We start from the raw sequence: 27,935 nt of genomic DNA, 5'->3' as shown, positions 1-27,935 counted from the left end.
TAAGCGGCTGGCAAAGTCGGCGTACCGGCCGCTTCCATTCATTCCTATGGGTGCGTGCTATTCAAAACAGCCATTTCGAATAGTACTCGCTCATCTCTATACATAATACAATATTGTCATCACACTATGGACCTTTCTCTTCTATTTGGTTTTATGGGTTTAATTGCTGGGAAATAGACTTGCTTGAGAGAGAGAATTCTGCAGAAATATGAGCGATCACACTTCTTGGAAAAGCAGATGCAGATTTGTTGCGATGCCATGTAACGCTGAAAAGGGCCTTTAAGCAGAAGCATTTAGTATGTGGAACAGGTTCAGGTTGACATTGTGGGCAATATTTAATGTGTCATTTCTGGGTAATGTATAAGTCAGATTAATGCTTTGCTGAAAAGGGTTCTGTTCATTTGTATTATGAGCGTAACAGCGGGGAACTGTTCTGCAAGAGCCGCCATCAATTGCCCTTCTCAGCCAGCACTAAATGATTTGTGGCAGAGGAAACCGCTTCCCCATAAATTGTTTATAAGGTGCCATCTGAAATTGTACTCACAGAATTTTATTTCTCCGGGAGTTTTTTTATTTTTCAAATTGAGAAATTAATCTGTTTTTAAATGTTTTCGCTGATAGAATTTTTTTTTATAAGTTTTGTGAAGTTTTTTTATTTTTTATTGCTCAGTCTTGTATTTGTTGAATTAGAATAACTTGAGTCATGTAGTTCGGAATTCATCCGATCTGTTCACAGCAGTTCTTTAAGATTGTCTTGTGTGGCCGATGCTACAATGACAGTCACAACACGTGATCTGCGCTAGACTCTCTAGATCAGGGGTGGGCAATTAATTTTCCCATGGGGCCACATGAGACATAGAAATGGTTCTAGAGGGCTATACGCACTGTGGCAAATTTACCTTCACCCACTTCTACATTGACTTGGCCCATTCTCGTTTATTTTTCCATGTGCCCCCACAAAGTATAATTCTTCTACAGTCACCCTAACAATTCTATGTCCCCACATTATAATGTTCTCCTCGTAATGTCCTCGTATTAAGTCCCTCTCTTCGTGCCCCAGTTTAAACTGGGGGAAACTAGAGGGGGGTATTAGATTGGGGCAGCTGGAGGGGCACATTAAACTGGGGAGAACTAGAGTCAGACATATCCCCCTTCAGCTACCCTCACGGTTTAATATCCTCCTCTAGTTGACCCCAGTTTAATGTCCCCCTCCATCTGCCCCCTAGTTTAATGCCCCCCCCCCCTCTAACTGCCTTCAGTTAAACTGCCCCCCTACATCTGCTCCCAGTTCTTCCCTCTTGCTCGCACATACTGTCTCTTCTCTTCTCTTTATCTTCCATCAAGTCTCCATTCCCAGCAGCTTGCTCTTTCTGTGTAACACAACCATATTGTATGGCTTTGCCCACTAACGAGTCTGATCATATCCTAGTGACGTCATCAAAAGTCCTTTAGCCAACTTGCCATTCGGCATATACCTTTTATCCTACGCCCTATGCGGTCCAGTTAGAGACGGGGCTGGATGAGGCTCACGGGCCGTACAATGCCCAGGTCTTCTCTACGGGGTAACCCGCTGTGATGCACAGTACCAGTGGAGTAGCTTTCTACAATCTATCGTCCATATGCTATTCTAAAAACCAGTAGCACAAATTGACTTTGACATCTCAGTAATCCTGCAGGGTTTTGCCAGTTTTCCACCTTTGCAGAGCAGATTCCACTCCACGACCAAACCATTTTGGGGCAACTTTTTATTGGAAGCCTTCAGTACTTGCGGATGCTTCCTGCTGCTTTAAAATAAGGTCACGCTGTGGAATTTTTTGCAGCAGAATCAGCCACAAAAATTCTGCCTCCCATTCATTTCGATAGCAGTCAGAGTGTCATGCTCTGTCCCTGACCCTCCCATCGAAGTGAATAGGAGTAGGAAATCTTTTTGCCAACAGCACTGAATTTAGCGCCATATCCGTTTTCCCTTTCTGTGCCCCCGGTGAAGAGCTATCGGTGCTAGTACCGTAGACGAGTACTGGGAGGGGGGAGGGGGTACAGCGCTGTAGACACTACTGTGAGGAAGGGCGTTCCTGACTGACTGTCAGACATGTCAGTCCTTATGGAAAAATTAACAGGGTGTTACCATTTTTTTTGGGGGGGGGGCCATGCACACACTGGCTCTCTCCTGTCTATGCTTATGATGTAAGCCTATGAAGGGACACAACCTTTGACAAAGGGAATGGTAATGCCCTGATTTCAGATTTTTCCATACATTTCCAGAAGGAATAACAGAGGAACAGAAACAACATAGATTAATAAGAAAAGATACTTAAAGGGGTTTTCCAGGCAAAATGCACCCATGTACCTTTTAGCTGTGTTTTGAGTGATGTCTGGGTGTCTCTGGGAGCTTCTGGCATCTTCTGCATTTATTTACAGCAGTCCCACAGAATGAAGAAAGGAAAGTATGATGGAGTGGATGGGAATGGAGTAGTAGTGACGCTCCCTTTTCGGAACCGGGAAACAGATAGTCATTGGATAACCAGAAAATGTCCCTGGGGTGGTCACATCACTGCCCTAGGGATATGGGTAAATGTACATTATTGATGAACTGTTGTTTAGAAAGTAGGCAGGGTAGGGTGTTTAGACTAGTGGTATGGATTAGTTTTTATCCCGTACAATCCCTTTAAGTATTGTGAGCATAATAATATATATATATATATATATATATATATATATATATATATATATATATAATATGCATCAGAACATGAGTTCAGTTAACACAGGAAAACAGTATATTGGAGACAGTTGTACCTGTCCAGTGTTTTGGGCCCACTCTTGGATCTGGTTTGCTAATACTGTTACAGAATACTGGCCAGATACGCACATGTGAAAGTGGCCTAGACTGCTGTCTGCTGAGACTTTCCGTTTTACATTGGACATATGTATCAAGGAAGATAAAATGTCTTGTGTCATTTGCTATGCAGCGTCATTCCTATCCCTAGAACAGTCTACACGTTCTCCCCGTCTACTGCTGTAACTTCCATAGACTACAGAACAGCTGATCTGTGCAGGGTCCGGTTGCCCTGTGGACATCAGTATGAAAACTCCATTTGGGGCTGGAGAATCCCTTTTAATAGTGCTGCAATGCCTGGGGCGAATGAGAGGGCCGCAGAGGGAAGCCCCCGAGCGTCCAGCCATGCTTCCCCTATTGCCTTCTATTCATGTGGAATTTTCCTTTTACAATTCATGTATAATTTATGCAGTTTTTCCCTTTCTTGATACTGACTTATTGCTCCGGGATAAATGCCACTATTTCAACACATTAGTTCACACAACCCTTCCAAATAAAGAATAAAAAAAAAGCACTAGTCTTCATGAAAACCTGGTTGCCACGTAGTGATGTAATAATGCCCCCCCCCCCCCCCCCAATTCAAGTAATCACAAATAAAAGTGAGTTATAGACATCGATTTTGCACAGTTTAACGTCTTCACAAAGCATCACATTTTTTATAAATGTCAGACATTGTTTTACAAGCAAGACATTAAAGTGATTGTCAGATTCCGAGCCAAAGATCTGTTGGCTGGAGACTGAATGTAAGAAGTGCACAAACATCTGTGCAACAGTAGCTGAATAGCACTTTGTCTCGTCTGACCTGAGAACGCTTTGATGATCGCAGAATGCCTTCCGCTTGTATTATTTTTGGCCTGGAAGCCAGGAGGCTGTGCATCAAAATGCAGAATGGTTTCTACAAAAACAGGCTGCCCTTTTCTCGGTCGCCTTTCAAGGAGGGAAAAAAAAAAAAAAAAAAACACTTTAAAGTCAAGCTATCTGGGCATTTTGTCTTTGTTTTGAGATAATGGTGAAACCATGCTTCAAAAGATGTGCTGACAAACCTTAACATCCCACTTTGATTGAGTCATGGAAATCCGTAGAGAGCGTTTTAACAGATTCATAGCTGCTCGAAATGAAATACAGAGGAACTCGGAGCGGAGGAATTTTCATCAGAAGTGGCTGCCAAACTTCTCTTTAAGCTGCTTTTAAAAAAAATCACAAAATCTGAGCTTTATCCTTTCAACAATGGCACTTTAATCCTCTAGAATTCAGATCCCAAGGCTTCTTAGTAGGTTTTGTACAGTATACTGATGACTGGTGCACTGAAAGGCTGGAGAGACCTGATGTGGTGAAAGATCAGGTAGACCGTATACGGTAGGTATGGGCCAACATGCTGAGTAGGATCTTTAAAGGGGTTGTCCAATTTGAGAAAATTACCTATTATTGTTTGTATACTGAAAAGTCATAACATTTTCCATTATACTTTCTATATCAATTCCTTGTGGTTTTCTAGATCTATGCTTGCTCTGGTTTTTATCCACTAGAAGTAAAAAAAAATGTATGACATAAAGCAAAGATCTAGAAAGCCTTGAGGAAATGATACCAAAGGTGGGAAAATGGTGTAATGCTTCATTATACAGACGGCCAAATGTATACAGCCAAGTGTGGCGACCAAGGCTCTCTCTGTTTCGATGATTATAGAGCAGATTCTATAGACTTCCATAGAAGTTGCCACATTGGCTGCCTTTCATTATAGAATACAATATAAAGTTATCACCCTCATCCACAAGGCTCTCCATAATGCGGCACCTCCATACATTTCCTCCTTCATCTCTGTCTACCACCCAACCCGTGTTCTCCGCTCACTCAATGACCTAACACTTACACCCTCTATTATCAGAACCTCCCACGCTCGTATACAAGACTTCTCCTGAGCTGCACCACTTCTCTGGAATGCTCTACCCCGGACAATCAGATTAACTCCCAATTTCTACAGCTTCAAGTGTAAACTAAAGACACATCTTATCAGACAGGCCTATCACAATTCCTAATGTACACTCTTCCGTACCGTAATTAGAATACCCAAAATTTAACCCTCCTCTGTTCCAGCTCCCACATTACCCCACATGATATGATGCCATTTCAGGCTAACTTTATAGGTCCAAGCACCATCCACATGTTAAAGGACACGACTGGTGACGGCTCATGAAGTTTTTTATTTTTGTGTAATGAGTCATCTCTATTACAAAATTGTCTGACCCCTGTATAAGCAATGCCGCCCCTGCTACCTCTTGTGTCACCCCCCTCTACCTCATAGATTGTAAGCTTTTGCGAGCAGGGCCCTCAGTCCCTTTGTGTGACGTGACTATTTCTTTGTAATGTACCTTTTTGTCTGTACTTACAAATAGTACAGCGCTGCGGAATATGTTGGCGCTATATAATCACTGTTTTTCATTATAAAACGCCTGAGCAATGTGACGCCCTGCCTCAGCTTTCCTGCATTGCACAGTCCATGAGTCTGTTCACCCATACCCTGGGTAGAAGCAGGTGACAGATTTCAGGTAGCAGTATACAGGGAAAGAAAGTGGATTTCTGCACAGTTTCGGTATCTGATGTGCTGATCAATCTCTCTATTGCTAAGTGGGAAGTCTCAGACCAGCACCATAATGGGGATGCGATTCTGAGCTCCACTTTACTATTCTGAATGGACAATATCAGAAAGCTCTGAATCGCGGCCCCGTCTGCTCCTGCCTGAGACTAACTAACCAGTGCCTACCCAGAGAGATGAATGTTTTGCTCTTGATGTCCATTGAATTGGTGTTTGATTTTTTTATTTTATTTTTTTAAAATTAAATCTACTGAACATTAAGTGTGTAAAATTCCTTGAATGTAGAGTTTAGCTTTATGTTTCTTGTCTTCAAGGCCTACACCAGCGTTTCCAAAGCATCACTGAGTCTCGCTGACCACAGGGAGCTTGGAAAGATGATGAACACTATAATATTCCATACCAAGATGGTCGATTCCTTAGTTGAAATGCTGGTGGAAACATCTGATCTCTCCATATTTTGGTAAGAATCTGAATTTTGTTGTACATTTGGACCTTCAGTGTTGGGAGCATAGGTAGATTTATTCTAATTTAAATGGGTTATCTGGGATTTTTTCTTTTTTTATGACCTGTTCTTAGGGTAGGCCATAAATATCTGACTTTTTGGGGACATTGATCAGCTTATCAGAGCTGCATTGAATCCCTGTGTATACCATATACAAAGCTGGAAGCAGATGGCTCTGTACACTGTAACATCACCTGGCTCCATACACTGTTTAGTACGTGGATCCAATACAGCCTCGAACAACTGAGCCATATGGGACCAGATAGACAATTATGGCCTATTCTAAGACTAGTGGTTGGTGTCTTTGTTACCTATAGAAGCTATAAAAATATAACAATGATATGTTTTTGTTCAATAATGTAGCTTTTACAGCAGGGCATTTGAGAAGATGTTTCAGCAGTGTTTGGAGCTGCCATCGCAGTCAAGATACTCAATATCATTCCCTCTCATCTGTACTCATTTTATGAGCTGCACCCATGAGCTGTGTCCTGAAGAGGTAAAGGTTTGCCTAATTTTTTGTTTATTAGGAAAAAAAAGAACAATTCTAGAATGTCAAACCGATTTAAGCCAAGGTAATAACATGTATGATTTTTTGCAAAAACCACCATTAGTCTGTTTATTCCTATAGATAACGGTGAAAATTGGTCAGATGAATAGTTAAAGGATTAAGTCATCTCCTTGGCAGATCAGGCAACGTTAGTTTTTACAATATAATATAATGAAGGGCTATCCAGGTAGAAGTAATACATATGTATACATTTACTTATTTTGCACCCGGTTGGTCAGTTGAGAGTAAATCTGCAGGATAAGGATTGTCAGACAACATTTTATGGTAATTTTAGTTATTCTGGACATCAGGGTATCTGCTCCCAGCATGCTTTTCGATTCGGTGCTGCATAGCCGCCAGCTACGTTTTTCTTGGAGAACCACTTAAGAATCATCCTTCCTTTTTGAGGCTTTAAAGATTTACAGCTAAGAAGACCTGGAATGGTGAATAATTGTCTTGAGCTGCTTGTAAATATCCGCTCCATACAACATTCATTGCACATTTATTCTGTATGTGCATGTTAGTGGATGATCTGGGGTTCTGATCTGTCAAGAAAGATAAGTTATAGTGTAAGGGAGAGAAGATGTGCTTCATTGGTTGCGGACGTTGACAACACCTCAAAAACCTAAGGTTGATCTAATATTTCTGGTACTTCGGTGATCTAAAGGACTTTTCAGTCTCTTGAAGTTTTGATAGGGGGAAAATCCGTATTAAGGTTTACACTAAAAGGCCCACTGTAGATACTGATAACCTATCCAGAAGTTGGGACCCCCAATGATCACAAGAGCAGGGAATCAAAAGTTCTGCTTCGTGCCAATGAAGTTGTGGTGCAAATCTGAGGCCATCGCTCCATTTGCTTCTGTGGGGCTGCCAGGACCGCAATCTACAATTGTCTTACAGAAGTGAATGTAGCAATGGCCATGTATGCGCACCGCTACTTCATTTACTTTCACTCCACTTGTGCGCCCAGTGATCACTGTGGTTCCCAGTGGTGATACTTAAGTGTCTAATGTTGGAAAACCCCTTTAGGTGACAATAATAGTAGGTATTTTTATATTATATTCAGGCTATATGTAAATGTTTGCATTGTCTTCTGTCAGTATTTGATGAAATGCTGCATTAAAAATGGTAACTAAACTGTTTTTGTAACCTTTCAGAGACATCATATTGGGGATCGCAGTCTCTCTCTATGTAATATGTTCTTGGATGAAATGGCGAAGCAAGCCCGAAATCTCATCACAGACATCTGCACAGAACAGTGCACCCTAAGTGATCAGGTGAGGGTAGGGACATACGTCGTCATTTTGCAGTCCATCCTTCACGAGAGTTTACCCCAGTGTGCTTAAGCAAATCAAATAGAAGCCTTTGTACAGCTGAGGATTTCCATCTTTGACTTGCCCATTTAGTCTCAGTATTGTATCTTATTACATGCTTCTCTTTGATGGCTTAACAAGGAGAACGTTGAGGATAGAATTGCCCACCTGAGTAGATCCTATTATTATGAGATGCTCGGCTTCCAAGTATTTCATTTTTTTTTTTTTCTTCATTATTCTACTGTAGCTACTGCCAAAACACTGTGCCAAAACAATCAGTCAAGCAGTGAACAAAAAATCAAAAAAGCAGACCGGAAAGAAAGGAGAACCTGAGCGAGAAAAACCCGGGGTTGAGAGCATGAGAAAAAATAGACTTGTGGTTACAAAGTAAGAGTCTTTTAGCGATTGTTGTCTTTGTGATTTGTTTGTCTCTATTTTCCCCGCATTATGAGAATAAGCCAAGGTGCTCAGCCAGTGGTCACAGTGATTCCTCTCTTTTTACGTCTTTCATTACTGATGGGGCTTTCTGTTTCGTATCACTTTTATACATGTTGAGGAAGATTTATGACTCTGTCTAAAAGAAGAACTGTCTTCATTGAGGCTGTGGCGTTGAGTTGGCTCCAATTTTGGGTGGGGCCATAGTTGGAAAAAAAGTCCCCGACTGGCTTCAAAATAAAATAATTTTTAATGAATTTATACAATTGTTAATATTGTAGAATTAGATATGAAGTTTGTTACAGGTTTACCTTTATCGGAATACAGTCAGAAGCTTTTTTTTTAATGAATTAGGGCTCGTTCACATGGGGCAAGAGGTGGCGGATTCTGACGCCGAATCCACCTCCGAATCCGCCACCTCACAATAGAGATCTATGTAGACCGTTAGCTTCCTTTTTTCCATGGGCGGTATGTTCCGGCTCACGGGAAAAAGAAGCGAGCTGCCTTTTCTTCAGGCGGACTCCACGGCTGAGTCAGCCCTGGCGTCCGCCTCACCACAGCACGCTCTGCACTAGGCCCATTCATTTGGGCCTACTCTGGAGCGGGAAGCCGCGACTGTTGGTAGTCGCCATGGGCACATTGGTCCTATTCTGATACGGCTTCCCGCATCAAAATCAGGACCAAAATATGCGGCCCCTTACCCCGTGTGAGCTAGCCCTTAGAGAGTTCTTACTGATCATGGCTGTCGCTCATTTAGGAGGGAGCCAGAGTTGGGCTGTGGGAAAATAGGAGTCGGTGGTTTGTTCTACTGACTTCACAATCATGGCTCTCATTATAAAAGAGTAGTCTGAGACATTAAAGGAGATGTCAGGGGTCAGCCGGTGTGGGTGTAATGCAAACCAATAAGGCATACTCACCTGTACCTAGCACTCCACGGTCCGGTCCCCTTTCCTTCATGTGCTGAGCTCACATGGCTACTGAGACCGAAGTGGCCTCAGCAGTCAATGGTAAGAAACTGGGCAACCACTTCGAAAGGTGTCCTGTAAAGTTGTTGTGTATTTTATTAAATAAAGGCCCTCTGCACAAGACTGTAGATTTATAAGCAGAGCTAGCCGTACACGCCGGCACTTCCCATTCACTTCAGTGGGAGTGCTCGTAGTGAAAAAAGCAGCCCATTCATTTTTATGGGGAGCGCTCGTATCCCCGCTCCCATAGAAATGAATGGAACTGCTTTATACGCCGCTGATTCTGAACGTGTTTTACATTCAGAATAAGCTGCCGTTTACGTAGTGTGAACTCACCCTTAGAATCGTACATTATGAAACCTGTCCTATTTTTGTCAACATTTGCCGTGCGAATGATCCCGTTATAGTCTATGGGCACGTGCACATTGCGGTGAATCTGTTGATACATACCTATGGGTTTTTCGCAATCGCGACAAAAGTTTCCAGGTGACACATGATCTGCAGCATGATTTTGCTGATAGAGCCCCTCCTCGCCTGCCGAGCGCTTCCAATAGAAGCGGCTGGCACGCGGGGGGTTAAGCGGCCGCTGGCAAAGTCTGCCTGCCGCCGCTTTCAATAACATATAATGCACACCGGACTGCGGCTTATAGTCCGGTGCGCCTTATATATGAACCGAGACGGACTATAAGGCGCTCATGGGCAATGCGGCTTATAGTCCAGTGCGCCTTATAGTCCGTAAAATACGGTATTCCCACTGGCTTGTATTATCTATTATTAATTCATAGCTTTGCCTAGTTTGCTAAATTCTTTCTGAAATGATAATATGTGAATGACATTCCATGTAGAACCCGCACATGGTGTGAACCTAGCCTTATGTGTACTGATAGTTTTGTACTTTTTAATTTTTGTAATTTTTCTTTTCCCCCTACAGTTTAGACAAACTACATACTGCACTTTCAGAGCTCTGCTTCTCTATTAATTACGCCCCTAATATGGTTGTATGGGAACATACGTTCACCCCGAGGGAATATCTGACCTCGCACTTGGAAATCCGCTTCACCAAGTAAGTGTCAGACACCTGGTATGACGTTCAGGTTTTTTTTTTATTAACTTCCCAAAAAGTAAAATTGCAGATACATCGCATGTCATTTCCAAAAAAATTGGAAAGTATTTTTATGAGGTATAATTGTGTGTGTGGAATTCAGAGGTTATCTGTCATCTGTTGTATACGGGAAAGAAGGATGCTTGAGGCTTAGACTGGAATGTATCACTTATAATGCGAGCGGAGGCTAAAGGAAAGGCTTTCATTAAAGACTAGAAGATATGTTTGTCAGTGCAAGAATATTAGGCAAGACAAAGTACAGATTCTCATGATCTTGCTCAAATATGTCTTTGCGTAGCCATCTAATCTAGTTTCTAGGAAAATCTCTGCCAGGAAAATTTAAAGTAACCAGCACTTCAGGACTGTATAAGGGCAGGTTCACACCAGCGCCTGGTCTCCGCTTTCGGGTTTCCATCTTTTGCTGAGAGAAACTGGACAGGAGACAGAAACCTGGCGGTCAGTTTTCAAAACCATTCACTTGAATGGGTTTGCAAAGTGACCGCCCATGAGCGTCTTCTGCCTCTCCATGGCGAGAGTTTTTTTTTTTTTTTTTAAACGGACACAAAGTCCTGCATGTCCAACTTTGTGTCCGGTTAAAAAAAAAAAAACAGCTTCGCCGCGGAGAGGAAGAAGATGCTCACAGCTGGTCACTTTGCAAACCCATTCAAGTGAATGGGTTTGAAAACTGACCGCCGGGTTCCCGTCTCCTGCTCAGTTTCTCTCGGCAGAAAGTGGAAACCCAGAAGCAGAGACAGGGCGCAGGTGTGAACCCGCCCTAAGCCTTCACACATGGTGTCCTATCTATTTCTCTCTTGGGTTGTGGCTGTGTACAATAAGGATCAGTCTGCCCCCTCACCTCCCCATTGCTAATAATGTTCTGCCAGGAGTAACCATACAAACAAATAGCCCAAGTGACCATAATATAGGAGATCCAAGAACACTGGACTGTAAATACTGTGCAAATACAGTATTTATAGTGCAGTCAAAACACCAGGAAAAAAAAAAAAAAACTATCCGTCAAGCTGCTTCTTGTCTGACAATTCCCTATATGTAATCACACAAGCAGTAAGAAATAGATACAAGTACATAGAAGACTTTTTCTTAAATCTTAAAATGAGAGATTTGCTTAATCTTCAGTTTGCAGACATGTCTGTGCAGGCAGTGAGCAGAATTGCCCCATTCACTGTGTGAAGAGAGAAAGGGACCACCCTCAACACTCACTGAGATAAGCAAGACTGAATGGACTGTGTCTATGGACAGACTTCCTTAGTAACAAAATAGTGAACTGTAAGCTAGTTGAAAGGGAGACACCTAGTGGCAGGAAATTGAGTGGGTTTTTTTTCAGGCAGGAAGCAGCCACATTTTTAATTAAAGTGCATTACGTTTTGATCCAGAATCACATTCTCTATTAAATAAAACTAAGTTATTTGAAAAGTTAGTGACTAGAGATGATTCAAATACCTTGCTCCATAGGAATGCATGTTAGCGTCCCGCGCCGCCGGCCGGTGCTTAACCCCTTGCGATATGGCCGCTCCCATGCATTCCTATGGGAGCGGAGGTATCGAAACTATTCGAATCTAGTATTTGAATCATCTCTACTAGTGACCATTTAAAGTTAATGAATAGAGATGAGCGAATAGTATTCAAAACTCTAGTTTCGAATACCTCGCTCCCATAAGAATGAATGGAAGCGACCGAACACCAAGGGGTTAAGCGCCGGCCGCTTCCATACACTCCTATGGAGCGACGTATTAGAGTCTAGAGTTTTGAATACTATTCGCTCATCTCTATTAATAGTTACTTTTGTTTGCTGTTGTCCATGTGGCTATCGCAAATCATATCTCTTAATGTTAAAGGAATGTTCTGGTAATGACAAGTGACCCTATCCAAATGAAAGGGGGTAATTTACTGATTAGTGGGGGCCTTGACTGCTGGTACTGTTTTGCACCTCAGTATGCATGGAGTGGCAGGTCACAAATGCACAATGCCGACCCATTCACTTCAGTGGTAACTTCCACAGACGGCCAAGTGTTGTACTTCAGTTTACAATGAAATAAATGGATTGGTGTCATGCATTTCTGACCTGTGGTCGCACAGTGCGGATAAAAGGGTAAATTGTTCCTACCGGAATACCCCAAAGTAGCAGCTCAGACAATATGATTGCCCCCTAACGACATACAAAATTAAGGGGGGGAAAAAATCTAAAATCCGCAAAGAAAACCAGATTAGAATAAAAAATTTAAAGACGGACCTAGACCACATGGAAGATAAGAAGAATGATCAAGCATGGGACTATTGTAAAGACACAGTAAACCTGCTTAAAGGGGTTTGGTTGACATCTGGGAAAGTTTAGACATTGTTCGTAGAAACCTTCTGTGGTGACTCTCCGTTAGACTTAACCTCTGTCCCAATAGTTAGACCAGCACATAACTCATGGTTTCTATGTGCGTACTTCCAGTTACCCTTCCAACTAGGCAGCCTGAACTATTAACTACAAAATTCTGATGATTTCATTGCAAGCCCCAGTATTTAATTCTTTCTCCTTGCTTTGGCCTACATTAAGATTCTTTCCTAACTAGGTGTTAGGAATTATACACATGCATGATCAAATTAGCAGCGTTATTCAGTACCACTTTATTAATGTCAGACGCCAAGCTACAGGAAAAGTATTTGGCCCCCAGTCGGGCTTGAATTTGGACATTCCTGCGGCAGAGATTTAGCTAATATTCCTTTATTTCCCCCATACAGGTCTATTGTTGGCATGACCATGTACAATCAGGCCACACAAGAGATTGCAAAGCCCTCGGAATTATTAACCAGTGTAAGGGCCTACATGACTGTGCTCCAGTCAATAGAAAACTATGTGCAGATTGACATCACAAGGGTTTTCAACAATGTCCTGCTTCAACAAACACAACATCTTGACAGCCATGGAGAGCCAACAATCACCAGTCTGTACACTAATTGGTAAGTACTTACGATGACAGGTTCTCTCCATGTCTGACCTCACGTCAAACAAGTCAGATCTAACTTGTTAACCTTTTATATCTGAGGTTTAATGGTGCTGTGTATAGTTCTCCTCTGATAAATGGACTGTACAAAATGGTTTTCCTTAAAATATGTCCAGGGGCATAAAGCTCACGGGTCCTGGAGCAAAAGCTCAGTTTGCCCCTACCTTCGACTTCTCCTTATGACCATCAGACACATCCCATCAGTACGTTTTTGCAGCATTTACACCTCCCTTTCCTTCTCTGTGCAGACCCAGATGGCATTGAAGACTTGTTCGAAACATGTCTGCACTTGAGCTTCAATTTAATTAGCCTTCGTGTGCTGAGGATGACCGACAGGGCCCTCCAGCTTATGGGGCCCCATTGCAACTGTAACCCCTATAGCTATGCCTGTGAGCGTGCTCATGCCTGAACCCCATAATATATGTGGCTGCACAGGGATCAGTCTAGAAACCAGTCCATTGTCATCATACAAATAATAGCTTTTATGTGTTCTAGACAATAGGAATATTGCTAGCTCCTTGTAGACGTGAAATAGACCAGGAAATCTTATAAGAATGGCACTCGGCCAATCACTGGTTGGAGTAGATCATCCAGGACCTGTATGCCCTATAATCCATATATCAGCCAATATTTCTACCAGTAGATGAACTAGATTATTACAATCTGCATGCTCTCTGCCTTCCATCTAACTATAGCCCTCTATTTTATTTCTAGGTATTTGGAAACCTTATTGAGGCAAGTTAGCAATGGTCATATAGCTTATTTTCCAGCTATGAAAGCCTTTGTAAATCTGCCCACCGAGAACGAGCTAACCTTCAATGCTGAGGAATACTCGGACATATCTGGTGAGTGATATATGTGGGAGAATCAGTGACTGGCAGCGAATGTTACCAATAACCCTATATGTTACCTATAAACACTGCTTTCATGTGAGCTTTTGACATTGGCTACTGTATAGGACTACAATGACCTTAGACTTGCACTGTTTATATGCTCTTGCATGTTCTTATTGCGCAATACGTCTGTCAGCACTGTACTGGACCTGTATATAGATGAGCGAGTACTGTTCGGATCAGCCAATCCGAACAGCACGCTCCATAGAAATGAATGGATGCACCTGGTACTTCCGCTTTGACAGCGGCCGGCCGCTTAACCCCCCGCGTGCCAGCTACGTCCATTCATTTCTATGTGAGTGTGCTGTTCAGATCGGCTGATCCGAACAGTACTCGCTCATCTCTAGACCTGTAGCTTCTGATCTGATAGTCGCACTGAGTCTCAGTGACACGGAGCCTTCCATCCATGTAAACCATATAGGGTATGAAGGATGCATACATGGATTATTTTTTTAGTGTAGTATGCTAGAATACAGCTATTTACAGACCGGATATCCAGAAATATGTCTGCCCCGTGACCATTAATGGACAGTTTTCATCCATAACTTTGTATAAACTCTGTACATTTGGCTCTTCTAGCAGTAAGCATTTTTTATTATCCGAGCTGTTTGTTCAGACCCTTGTGGTTGCTGAAGTCGTATATTCTGATCCTAAACATTCTGCTTTGATAATCCACAGAAATGAGAGCCCTCTCCGAGCTGCTGGGGCCGTACGGCATGAAGTTTCTCAGTGAAAGTCTAATGTGGCATATTTCTTCCCAAGTGGCTGAGCTCAAGGTATGGCATCAGTACAAGTACACACAGATATGGTCGTACAGTTTCACCACCTTGTGGTTTAAAGTGTATTTTTATACTGATGATAGGTCATTGGTTTGTGGTCTGGGCGGGAGGGGAGGGGTAGGACACCTGGACCCTGCACAGCATAGCCTGCTTTTATTCATGTAATCGAATTGGAACATCAATTCACTGGAAACCACAGCGGCAATCCTATTATTTGAATAGGGGATTCTGCATGTGCTCCTTGTCTAAATGCAGCAGTTTATTGCAGCTAGAACATCTGATCTGTGTGGGGTCCAAGTGTCGGACCCCCACAGATCACATACTGATGACCTAGCCTTTGGATAGGTCATCAGTGCTAAACATGCATTACAGCAAAACTCTTTAAATGAACCATTTCAGCCAAACAGACTCTATGGTATTTTTCTAGCGGGAGAAGGGGGGGGGGATGATCTAGAGTACTCAGGAACAGGAAAAATATTGCTCTAGTGGGATTCAAGCCCAGTGCTGTACGGCTACAGGGCTAACAGTGGACCCCCTGCTTTTCATGCAGTTTTCTCTTCACCTGGCCCTTCTATAAGCCTAGTTCTGAATATTAAAGATAGGAGAACAGGATTAGAAAAAGAAAAAGCATGACTGCTTTCTTTAAAAAAACACCACCCCTGTCCACAGGCTGTCTGTGGTATTGCATCTCATCTGCATTCACATAAATGGAGGCGAGCTGCATTACCAGTACTCATAGCCTATTGTGAAGGAAGCAGCCATAGATCTCTTTAATCCTGAGTAACTCCATTAAGGTATTTCTCAAGTGGGGTTTTTGTTTTTCAATTCGCCGAATCTGGATTTCACTCCTTTATTTTCTTGCTAAAAGAGAAATGGGTAATACAATATTTCAGAAACAAAGACCAGGACATGGGCTGTGGTATTTGGTTACTTTTGTCTTTTCTTTCATCTGTAGACCTACTTATGTTTACATGATGCATCTTCTATTGAAGTGCATGTAATCCAGTATAAGTGCAGGCTTTGTACTGTAGGCATTTTATCTGCCTTCACCCTACCAAGATGTCTGTCTGATGCTATCCCTTATATGCACAATGATCTAACAAAGGTTATGCCTCAGACGTGTTGAAAGATGGTGAAAGTACATTGTTGTGGGGTTTTTTTTCCCCCTTCCTTTTGATACAGAAATTCTACGCTATTGCACATAGTCTCACATTGCATTGTCTGACTGTCTACGGGACTTGTTCAGGTGGTGGGCTTTATCATACAGCTATATATAGCTATATAGTTCTATACATACATATATGTATATGTGTGTGTATGTATATATATATATATATATATATATACACATACACACACACGCAGTCATATATATATATCTCTGGAAGTAAGGGTGAGACTATGTCAGCTGGAATTGTACAGATAAGCTACAAAACACCCGACTATACTTAAAGAATTGTCTGCCTTACAGTATCCATGTTCTCAGTGGTGTCATGAGGATTCGTTCTGTTTTCTTGATGCTATAAGTCAATTACCCATTGACTAGGTTTAAATGTATATGTATTAATTATTTATTTTTTTTAATTTGTAGAAACTCGTGGTGGAAAACGTTGAAGTGTTAACACAAATGAGGACGAGCTTTGACAAACCTGAACAAATGGCGGCACTATTCAAAAGACTATCCTGTAAGTGACCATCGCCTCAAAAGGGCCGGCCCGGTCTCAATGGGTTGCAGCATTGAGCCCACCTTTTATATTTCCAGAATGATCGTTTTAGGGTTTTTCTATTGATAGTCTATCCTGTTCTATCTTGACATGTTGCAATGGTTTTAGTAGTGACCATGTGGGACAAAATGATAAAACGAAAATTATTCCTCCCTGTGTAGAGCCAGCTACTGGAATTTCCACCCCTGGCAAAAAGTCCATTTCGCCAGACCATTATGTTAAAAAATAAAAAAAATGAAATTTAGGTTGGGATGACTTCAGAAATCTGCAGGTGTTTTTTTTCATCTGTATGATCTCTTTGTATTTTGGCAAATACAACGTTTGTGTGTCATAGTCTCTTTCTGTACCGGGGTTAAGTTTTGTGCTCTTCTTTGTCTTGTAGCTGTAGACAGTGTGCTGAAGAGGATGACCATCATTGGAGTGATTTTGTCCTTCCGCTCATTGGCACAAGAAGCCCTAAGAGATGTGAGTATTTTATAGTCTACTGCTTTAGTCTCTCTCATCACTCAATCATATTGTTAATAGTATACATCCAGGAGATTTCTACTACTGTGTAATATAGCTTTTTTTTGAAGTGGTCCTCTGTGAAGAAAAGCAAAGTCTATGCAGCTAAAGACAAATAGGTGTACCAATGTATGCCAGCCCATCAGAGACCTAAAGGATATTTGCCTGGCCTCTGGTTTAATGGAGTTCTTTGGACCTACACACTGGGGGAACCTTCACCAACCTATATAGGGCTCACACAGCCCAAGTCATAGAGATCTCTTTGATATTTGTCCTTTGAATTACTCCTTAGGATATTGGTTTCTAATTTAAAAAATAAAATAAAAAATTCCACTAATGTCAGGAAGATTTCTGTAGTGGACTTTGCATGGCGGGATCCTCTGCAAAATCTGCCATGTGCACTAACGCTTATTTGTGAGTTAAGTCCAAAATATTCTAATAGGTGAGAGTCTGGATTCTGGGGTCCCTATCTCTATGGAGAATGGGGGACTCTTTGCATTCTATATAAAATAGTGGTTCACATTCAGGTCAATTTGGCATTAGGTATATACCAGGCATACTCTGACATCTTGGAATACATAGTCTATCAATAAGTAGAGATGAGCGAACACTGTTCGGATCAGCCATTCCGAACAGCACGCTCCCATAGAAATGAATGGAAGCACCTGGCACGTACACTTTGCCGGTCGCCGTGCCAGGTGCTTCCATTCATTTCTATGGGAGCGTTCTGTTCGGAACGGCTGATCTGAACAGTACTCGCTCATCTCTATCAATAAGTAGAACCTAACAGACTCCATTATACATTGTGATGTATTAGGGGCTATCGGTATCTGACGTGCAGTGAATCTGTGCTGCGTTGTGGCTTGTAATATAAGCGGCTTGTGCAGTGTTAATGTGAATAGAGCCATCGCACCTACATTTATGAGTGTAAGCTTCTGGGACTCCCAGCTTAGCACATTCCCAGTCCTGCTGTTGGGCTCAGTGATGGCGGACACACGTTTCGATACGGGCAGGTGTATAATTATGTCGTCTACAATTTGCCGCTTTCTCACATATATCAAAAGCAGAACAGACTCCTTTTGATGCTTCAGCTGTTCAGATTTGACTCATCCTCTTAAATATTACAATCTGTGAAGTGTGAAGAGGAATGCTTGTGATAATGTTTCATGCTTGGATGCCATTGTCAGCTTCTTGAAGACTTTCCCCTGCCATGTTATTACATTGGATATTCTGGCCTAGTTAAAAGGAAATCTTTAATTCGGGATCATTTTTTTTATTTTCTATATTTTCTTTAATTCCTATACCCATCTACATTTGTATAAAAGCCTTCTCTATGCAGTTCCCTCTGCCTTTGGATGGACCGGCTGAGAAAAAGGGGAGATATACATTTGGACATTTTCTATTGACTTCCATTTTTCCACTAACCCAAGAAGTCGCGCTCTCATAAATCTTGCCAAATATGCCAAGAAATCTGACTTTTGCAATACAGTTTACCCTTTTGAAAACTTTAAAATGACTGCATACCTCTGTATACTTCATAGACCAGTGGTTTTCAACTAGAGAGGTGTACCCCAAAGGGAAACGCCACAGTCTCTGGGGTTTGCGCCATGGCATTATGGAAGTGACAGATGGCTAGTGCCACCCAAAGCTCAGAAGTTGCATCTGGTCACTTGTAACTGAGCTGATACCCCCGCCACAACATAGCAAAGAGTTAAATGAAGTACAATACTAAACCCATGAGAACCACTGAGCGTGACATCTTGTCAATGTGAATGCGACAACTGATCTACTGGTGAAAAGAGAGAAAAGATGATGTGTTAGGAATATAATGTTTCTCAGGTTTACTGGAACGCTTTTATCTATCTTCAGGTTGTAATGCCGCCTGCTGCGACCGCCTGCCTTCTCTGTATGGTCATGTCTGCTATTTTAGTGGATCGTTGGAATTACCAGAATATTACATGCAGAGTAAAATGTCTTATCTGCTGATGCCTGGCATCCTAACCCAGTCTCCAATTCTTCTTTCAGGTCTTATCTTACCACATTCCTTTCCTTGTAAGTTCTGTTGAAGACTTCAAGGATCACATTCCAAGGGAGACTGACATGAAGGTAAAAAAATGCTCTTGTGAAAAACTTTGTACTGGGAGCATTGCTAGAGCTCACTGCTGGATATATATAAAGTATGCTGGGCTGTATATGCAAAACTGGACACACAACACTGTATTTCTGTGCGTACATACACCTATATATAATATGTGTATGTATGTGTATATATACATGTATATGTTTCAATTCAGACTCCTCCTCACTGCTGACAATGGTGGTCTATGGAGACCGCCAGGCTTCATGCCACTCGCGGAAAAAAGAAGCAAGCTGCCCTTTCTTCTGGCGGCATCAACCTCCGGAGTTGCCCCATTCATTTGAGCCGACTTCGGAGAGGGAACCCGCGACTGCGACAGTCGTGGCAGGCGGGTTTTGACCCGAGAGTGACGCGGTTCCCCACGTCACTCTTTGTGCCAAAATCCGCCCCCCGTGTGAACTAAGCCTAATACTCTACTATTAAATGTATTATACTCTTTTTCTAAAAAAGCTTTATGTTCTCAAGCACATATAGTGATCTGATAATGTTTCCATCCATATAACACAATGTACCATTATGCAAACCATATGCAAGCTGTATTTTAGCACAGTGTATTATGTCTTCGGCCTACAGTAATGCTTATAAGTAAGTCTTATACCCAGTTATATGCTCTAAAACCAGCCTTTTTTCCCCTAAAACTTTGCTTCGTTTTTTCTTTTTTTTTCGTTTTAAGGTTGCAATGAATGTGTACGAGTTGTCATCAGCAGCTGGTTTGCCATGTGAAATAGACCCAGCCCTGGTTGTGGCATTGTCATCTCAGAAATCTGGTATGTTGCGTACGGTGTTGCGCCCCTTCTTATATTACTTTGGTTAAGTAAGGCTGTGTTAACATCTGCTTTGGAAATTCCATCACGTTTGGTGGGAAAAATGACAGTCAACTTGGCAAGACCAGATGGAAACCCTATAGGTCAGTGGGGGCTGTCAGGCCCTAGTAGTATCCATTGCACTACTTTGTGGTTTCTATTCTATGCAGATACCGCAACACACATGTGAACAGAGACTAATAAGTATGCATTAAAATTGTAAGGATGAAGAAATGGCCCAGAACATACCAGATTCACATCAGCATAGCATGCATGTATGTAGGAGTCCAGTAGGTTGTCCTTTTCATGATCCGTATTCTTCCCTACTTGACATTGACCTGTGTACATAGTCTATCGATAAGCATCATGTAATATAACAGACACGTGAAAATGAAATTAATTAGAAGAAAAATACATCTGCTGTATCTACAGAAATGTTCTTAGTATTTATTCCTTATTTTAACAAAAAAAAAAACAAAAATCCTTTTCTGGTGACGGTGTAGAGGAGCTACATTTTCATTGTCTGTATACACTGTGCAGCAGAGTGTGCGGCAGGTTCAGTGGATCAGGGTTAAAGGGATTGTCCAAGGAGTTTCTATTCAATTACCTATTTTGGCAGAGTCTTTATGATGGACCTTTGGGTTCTGGCCTCGTCCCAACCCCTGGGTCACATAAACTATCCACCCCTTTCCTCCTTTCCAAATCTTATAGGTGTTACCTGTCTTATAGGGGTTGGCATAGTGAGGTAAGTATCCCGGACAACCCCTTTTAATGGTGAGCAGTGTCAGACATTTAGGCACAATCCGGTCGTGGTAAATGTTATGTCTCACCTGTACTTGCCATAACTGGTATTGGTGAAGCGTGGCTTGTAGCACTTATCCACAACTTGTATGTAGGCTGTCATATAGTCTCCAGGAAGTGATGGAGTTCAGCCTTCTCCAGAAGAGACCATGGCGTCATATGGGAGATGCATTCAGAGTCTCATCTGTGTGTTTACACTGCGTCTGACTTGTTTTGGCCTCCAGCAATACAGCAGAGCTGTCATTGAATCTCTTGCCCATCCTGTGCCAGTCTACACTGCAAACCGGACAAGTGACATGCAGAAAATGGGAAATGTCAGCCTATTGCAATATTAAGATATTAAAGAGGACCTTTCATGGTTTGGGCACAGGCAGTTCTATATACTGCTGGAAAGCTGAATTCAGCGCACTGTCGGCTTTCCCGATCTGTGCCCCAGGTAAAGAGCTATATCGGTCCCGGTACCGTAGCTTTTTACAGTCAGAAGGGCGTTCCTGACAGTCTGTCAGGACCGTCCTTCTCCACAGCAGCACCTATCACGCTGTACAGTGTGAGCACGGAGGAATGCCCCCTCCCTCTACTCACAGTGCTCGTCCATAGACGAGTATTATCAGGAGGGGAGGGGGCCGTTCCTCCCCGCTCACACTGTACAGCGCGATAGGCGCTGCTGTGGAGAAGGACGTACCTGACTGACTGTATTCAGCGCACTGTCGGCTTTCCAGCAGTATATAGAACTGCCTGTGCCCCGGACCATGAAAAATCCTCTTTAATACTGGCACTGACATATTAATACTGCAATATTAAGATTTTTTTTTTTAAATTCTATTAATAGACACATGGTAAAAAAATCCAAAAAACTCCTAAACATTTTACAAAATATTCACATAATCTAATCCTGTCTGAGAAACACAGACAATGTTTTCCCAAAGGGAATATGGCCTTATTATAAAGTCATCAGGAATGTATCTTCTGCATAATATAAACGACATGTGATGATTTTTAAGGGGTTAATAAGCTCTTGTACATTGCCTGTTCACACGAAAAGCTCTCCTCGTAGCTGATACGGGAATCTCTTGTTTCATTTTCCTCTTATTATTCTCAGTAGGAATTTATAGCGTGGTAGACATGGCACCGCACTTTCGCATCATTTAGATATTTTCCTTTTATTCCCTCCAGAAACCATCAGCCCGGAGGAGGAATACAAGATTGCTTGTCTTCTCATGGTGTTTGTGGCAGTTTCTTTGCCAACCTTGGCTAGTAACGTCATGTCACAATACAGCCCGGCCATAGAAGGTATTGTAATGTTATCCCGCTGATATCCCATAATCCAGCAGGCTGGCCTGAAATGCCGAACAGCTGTACACAATCTTACCCGTTTGCTTTTGGGTCTTAGGTCACTGCAATAACATCCATTGCCTGGCAAAGGCCATCAACCAGATTGCCGCAGCCTTGTTTACTATTCACAAAGGGAGCATTGAAGATCGTCTTAAAGAATTCTTGGCTGTACGTATATCTTGTCTTTTGGACACTCGGGGCTTTCTCTTTCCTGCTGACTTCTAGATTTTTTACGTGTTTATTTATAAAATAGCTGTCATTGGATTTAACCACAGTCATTTGATACGTAGAAGACTGATTTGTATGTATGGGGAAGACTTTGGTTCCTTGTAAACATTGGTTTATGCTCATTTCCTGAAACTTCTCTGTAACCTAAATTTACTGTGATCTTTAAGCAGTCTCTGAAATGATATAAGGCCATATCTTAAGGGTCAGCTACATCGTGTCTTTGTAACTACACACTGCTTTAGGACCAGCGCGGTCTCATGGGGTTATGGCATGTGGCAGAATTTTAGATATGAAATCTGTATGTGTAGGATTCTGAGGACTTGTTCCAATAATCTGTCTTTTTCCCACAGCTTGCATCTTCCAGCTTGCTGAAAATTGGCCAAGAGACAGATAAAACAACTACAAGAAACAGGGAATCTGTTTATCTGCTGCTAGATATGGTACGTTAAGCAAAGAAATATAGGCTGGTACTTCTGTACATGTGGCCGCTTGTAAACCGTACAAGGGATTCTGGGTCCATCCCCTCTGTTTTGTCAGTAAAGTCGGGGCCCTGCCATAGCCGTGCCCATAGTCTTTACCTAGGCGAATATTTACCAGGGTGTTACGTTTTCTAATCCATATACTACTTATAGGAAATGTACAAAAAAAAAAAGTTGTGGTAGACAGTCCCAGTGTGGACACCAAGTAGAACCTCTGTCCATAATCTCACAGACCCCAAAACTGTCCCTGAAAATGCAACGAGAATACAAAACATGTTTTAGGCTAAAGCCCCACGTTGCAAAATTGCATCTACACATTGCAGAAAAAAAATCAGCAGTGGAAAAGTTGCGTTTTTGAAAATTGCAGCATGTCAACATGCCATACACCTAGCGAATCTCTGGTGGTTTCCGTTAAGGTATAATAGCAGCATAAACTTTGCTGTGGAAAAAAAATGCCTTACAATCCCAGCGAAGTGAATGAGATCACAGCAGGCTGCTGCATTTATCCCATAAACTTGTATTATTAAGGGAGGAAAAGACGGTATTTTCACTACGTGTGGCCTACCCTTTGTACCTGCTATTTATTGGGGTTTCTGGGTATCATGTGACCTACTGTTGGAACCAGCACAGAATCCCTAGGCACAGTATGTGAAAACTCCCTGGTGGCCATACACCTTAGATACCTGTATGCTGAAATACTTGTTCAGCTGACAGCTAAGGGCGGGTTCACACCTGCGCCCGGTCTCCGCTTTGCAGGTTTCCGTCTTCTGCCCGAGAAACTGGACAGGAGACAGAAACCGGCAGTCAGTTTTCAACCACATTCACTTGACCCCCCGTGAGCGTTTCGTGCCTTTCCACGGCGAAACCGTTTTTTTTAACCACACACATATCGGACATGCTGGACTTTGTGTCCGGTTAAAAATAAAAAAAAATGTTTCACCGCGGAGACCAGAAGACGCTCACGGGTGGACACTGACTACTGGGTTTCCGTCTCCTGTCCAGTTTCTCGGGCAGAAGATTGAAACCCACGAAGCGGAGACTGGGCACAGGTGTGAACCCGCCCTAACTCCCAAATCCACCCTCCTTTCATATGCATGCTTGTGTTAGTCAAGAGTGCGTGCATGCTCAGCAAGCAAAGAGAAAATACCATATACCTCGCAGGTAGCTTATCTCTTGTCAAAACAAAGGATCGGGCATGTTGAGTTCCACTCCTGATGCCATTTTCCCCCCTCCTTTAGGCATTAGGTGGTCCTGCTGGGATTAGCAGGTTCATCTGATGTTCCTCCACCATATGTCCACCTTCAGTAGCCATGGCTAAATCAAAGCAATATAAAAAAAAAGCACAAAAGCCTAACATATAGGATTTATTCCATGGTCATCTGTTCACGTGACTGAGCACCATGTAGTATCACACAGAATGGTTGAGAAATGTTTGGCAGCCCGCACCTTTCTGGGGTTCCAGCTGCTGGATCCACATCAGTCAGCCATTGTCAGCAGGTCCTCATGTAGATAAGGGATTGCCCAGATAACTCAACACTTAGGTTTATACAAGGGAGAAATAATCATTCTTTCTGTATTTTAAATTTAACCCTGTTTTTGCTTTTTCCTACCAAACAGATTGTGCAAGAGTCACCATTCCTGACCATGGACTTGCTGGAGTCTTGTTTCCCGTACGTCTTACTGAGAAACGCTTACCACGCGGTTTACAAACAAAGCGTCACATCCTCCGCATAAATATTTGCTCCATGAAAACACGGCACGAGTGTGCATCGGCTTGTCTTCATCTTCTGAAAACTGTGGAGTACTTTGGCTTAATGGTTTGGAAAAAGACAAAAAACAAAAAAAAAAAAAAAAACGGTTTTGTGACTTAAAACTCTTTCCCCATTCCATTGTATTTTTGACCAGTGGTTTCTTTATGCAGTTGTACTACCAGATAAGCTTGGTTGGTTGCACTTCACTACAATATTAAAAATTTAAAAAAAAAAAATTATAAAATTGACAAAAAATATATATATATAACAAAAATGATTTTGTTTCCGGACAGTTACATGCAAAGAATAAAGAAAACAAAATAGAGGGACAAAAACGACACAAACACTACTTTTTGGCTGTTTTGATATTTGATCATGCAAAATATTGCTTGTTTATTTCAAAAATGTATTTAGTGATTATTTTAGATGGTGGTATAGGTGACATACATCTGTGTGTAAATTATTTCATATAGGGAGAAATATAATCTGTACCTTTTATGTTCTTATCGATACCGGTTTGGACAGGTGGTTCTGTGATTTCTGTGAAGTAATTGCATCATTTGTTTCTTCCCCTCCCCCGAAAATGCATCTTCCTTCATATCCGAACAAAGGAACATCTCTAAGACAGAACTCCTCCCTGGTATTTTAAGCAGCAGCAAATGTTGTTTGTAAAAAGCATAGTATAACTTTTTTTAGACTAATTTCCACAATGCTATGTTGGCATTAACATTACCATTGTACCCTGCTATATGGTATGATAAGACATTCTTATGCATTTATCAAATGTTGATACATTGTTTTTTCCCTTTAACCACTTTTATATGTTTTAACTTTTTGAAATTCAAGTGTACCTTCCATAACATACAATAAACACTAGACTGTATCGAAGCCCAGCGTCTGCCCATTGTATACGCCAAATACATTTCTTTCCTTCCTATTGTAGTGTGCTACGCAGAGGACTCACTACCAGTAACTCCAGCAGGTAATGGATCCTAGTTACTTACCAATCCTGGCTCCTGCTCTCGGCCACCGTCACTACTACTTCTGCAGAGGCTGCTGTGAGCTGGAGCTAGAATCGGTAAGTAAGGCCACCGGCTCCACAAACACTTCTATTAAACTCAGGGGTCTTTTCAGACCCCTGAGTATAATGACCGAAGGCCCATAGGAGGTGAAGGAACGTAAAAAAAAAACCACTTACTTACCTCTCCTGGCTTCAGGCCTACTTGTGTGACAGCTTGCGTCCTTATGTGTTGCGCTGCAAGCCCCAGCTCAAGCAACGTCTTGTACATCATTGAAGATGGCTAACATCGCAGGGACTATATCAGAGCCAGGGAGAGGTAAGTAACAGTGTTTTTTATGTTTGTATCCTCCCCTGGGTCTCCGATTATTATACTCTGGGGTCTGAAAAGAAGCTGCAGAGTAAGAGGTAGAGAAACACACAGGGATGTTACTTCTGAAGACTCTAGTAAGTTTTCTATCTTACCACAGTGATTCACAGCAACACTGCTCACTACTGCCATCTATTGTCACCCCATGTCGCTGCTGCTACAGCCGGTGTGCAGACTATTGGAGAAAACTTCGCAATTTGTCCACACCCACTAGCTCAGGGACAACTGACAAGGTGCAGAAAGAGAAAACTGCTGAAAAATGCAGTATATGTATTTTTGATTGTATCTTTTCCAATGTTGAAGATGCAATAAAATTGGATTTGTTTAGATATCCAGCATTCCCAGTGACGCTAGGTTCACACCTGCGTTCTGGTCTCCGTTCTATGGTTTCCGTCTTCTGCATGGCAGAAGACGGAAACCATAGACCGGGTCCGGCCGTGCGCGGCGATGAGCGTTTTAGGCTCTCCGCCGCGAAACCGGATTTTTTTATCCGGACACAGAGTACTGCATGTCCGACTCTGTGTCCGGATTATAAAACCCGGTTTCGCGGCAGAGAGCGCAAAACGCTCACCGCCGCACACGGCCGGACATCTCTCTCACCCATTCAAATGAATGGGTGAGAGTCTCCTGCAGGTTTCCGTCTCCTGCCTCTGTTTTAGGCAGGAAACGGAAACCTAAAGTACGGAGACCGGGCGCAGATGTGAACGAGCCCTTACTGAGTAACTTCCAAAAACAACCAACCATCAAGTATAGGCTTGTACCATATCGGTGTATATTGGAAGTGTTCTTCCTATTCCTCTGTACATAGTTATGGCTATCAGTTACTGTCCGTTGTTAATCCATTGCCCATAGACTTCAATGTTAAAAAAAAAAAAAAAAAAAAATACACTTACCGTCCATCAAGAATCCATTTTTTCAAATGGACACAAAAGTCCTGCATGTAGGATTTTTGGGGGGTTTTGTCCACTGGAAAAAAAAATGGACACTAACAAACACAAGAGAAAATCCCGTTGAAATGAATGGAAATTGTAACAGATTATTGATGGTTCAGTTCGTGTCGGTTGTTAAAATCTTGTAACGGACAATAGCCACCGACACTGCTGACGATCACCAATGGCCCCCTTAAATAGATTTATACCTTCATCAGTTCATCATCGGTATACAAGTTGTCTAAACTTCATTAGATACTGTGGACCTGATGGCTGACATTTTCTGGGCCTGAGCTCAATCTATTGTGGACCTGTTAGAACCTTGATGCCAATAATACTTTACTAAAATGAAACAATTTGGTTCTTCCCCCATGAGTTTTGGGAGCAGCATTTTGCATTTCCCCACCTACTCTCTGCTGGTTGTTCACCTGTATTAGTGGTCTCCCAGTAATAGTGGTCTGGGGGTGAAGACCCCTTTATAATATTAGGCCGTCTAGTTATACCAAGCTCTCACTATTCAGTCTCATGGACTGACACATGGAGAGGTCTGACAACTTTGTGCTATTCTTTTTTGTACAGTTAAAGCAACATTATCACTTTTGACAGACAGTAGTAAAGTTATCTAAACAAATTAAGAATTAGTCTTTTTGTGCTCGGCGCTTTTTCTTTTTGCCGCTTTTAGGGGCTGCTCTTTGTTTTAATAGAGCAGACTGGTGTGGTTGGTTCATTTAATCTGAAAGCTGACTAGATGGATTATTCTTTGATCGCAAGCATTAAAACTCTGCTCTGGACAGTTCCCAGTCTGGACATTATACTGCGCTCCTCCGTGAATTTTATGTAAACACTTAACAGGGTTTTTATGATGAAAGAAAAGCAGCTCTGTGCT

General features: G+C 42.1%; 1 protein-coding gene across 6 annotated transcripts in view; it reads left to right on the top strand.

Annotated features, from left to right (window-relative positions):
• The window catches only part of NCKAP1 (NCK associated protein 1), a 71,114-nt gene extending 46,138 nt beyond the window's left edge, over positions 1-24,976 (top strand). For 5 of the 6 annotated variants that reach the window (XM_075283796.1, XM_075283795.1, XM_075283793.1 and 2 more), the window contains 16 exons: positions 5,741-5,886; positions 6,292-6,424; positions 7,633-7,752; positions 8,036-8,175; positions 10,120-10,251; positions 13,039-13,257; positions 14,016-14,146; positions 14,873-14,970; positions 16,565-16,658; positions 17,080-17,162; positions 19,227-19,307; positions 20,012-20,105; positions 22,116-22,232; positions 22,333-22,442; positions 22,853-22,942; positions 24,599-24,976. In XM_075283796.1, coding sequence (XP_075139897.1) covers positions 5,741-5,886; positions 6,292-6,424; positions 7,633-7,752; positions 8,036-8,175; positions 10,120-10,251; positions 13,039-13,257; positions 14,016-14,146; positions 14,873-14,970; positions 16,565-16,658; positions 17,080-17,162; positions 19,227-19,307; positions 20,012-20,105; positions 22,116-22,232; positions 22,333-22,442; positions 22,853-22,942; positions 24,599-24,715 — 1,905 coding nt within the window. In that variant the 3' untranslated portion in view covers positions 24,716-24,976. The remainder of the gene's footprint in view (positions 1-5,740; positions 5,887-6,291; positions 6,425-7,632; positions 7,753-8,035; positions 8,176-10,119; positions 10,252-13,038; positions 13,258-14,015; positions 14,147-14,872; positions 14,971-16,564; positions 16,659-17,079; positions 17,163-19,226; positions 19,308-20,011; positions 20,106-22,115; positions 22,233-22,332; positions 22,443-22,852; positions 22,943-24,598) is intronic. The other variant, XM_075283794.1, reaches the window with a different exon arrangement.
• Positions 24,977-27,935: the final 2,959 nt, after the last annotated feature.

The sequence above is a fragment of the Leptodactylus fuscus genome, chromosome 8 (assembly GCF_031893055.1).
Source record: "Leptodactylus fuscus isolate aLepFus1 chromosome 8, aLepFus1.hap2, whole genome shotgun sequence".
Classification (NCBI taxonomy): domain Eukaryota; kingdom Metazoa; phylum Chordata; class Amphibia; order Anura; family Leptodactylidae; genus Leptodactylus; species Leptodactylus fuscus.
The sequence above is the reverse complement of the archived record's forward strand: the minus strand, read 5'-3'. Positions and strand labels throughout refer to the sequence as shown.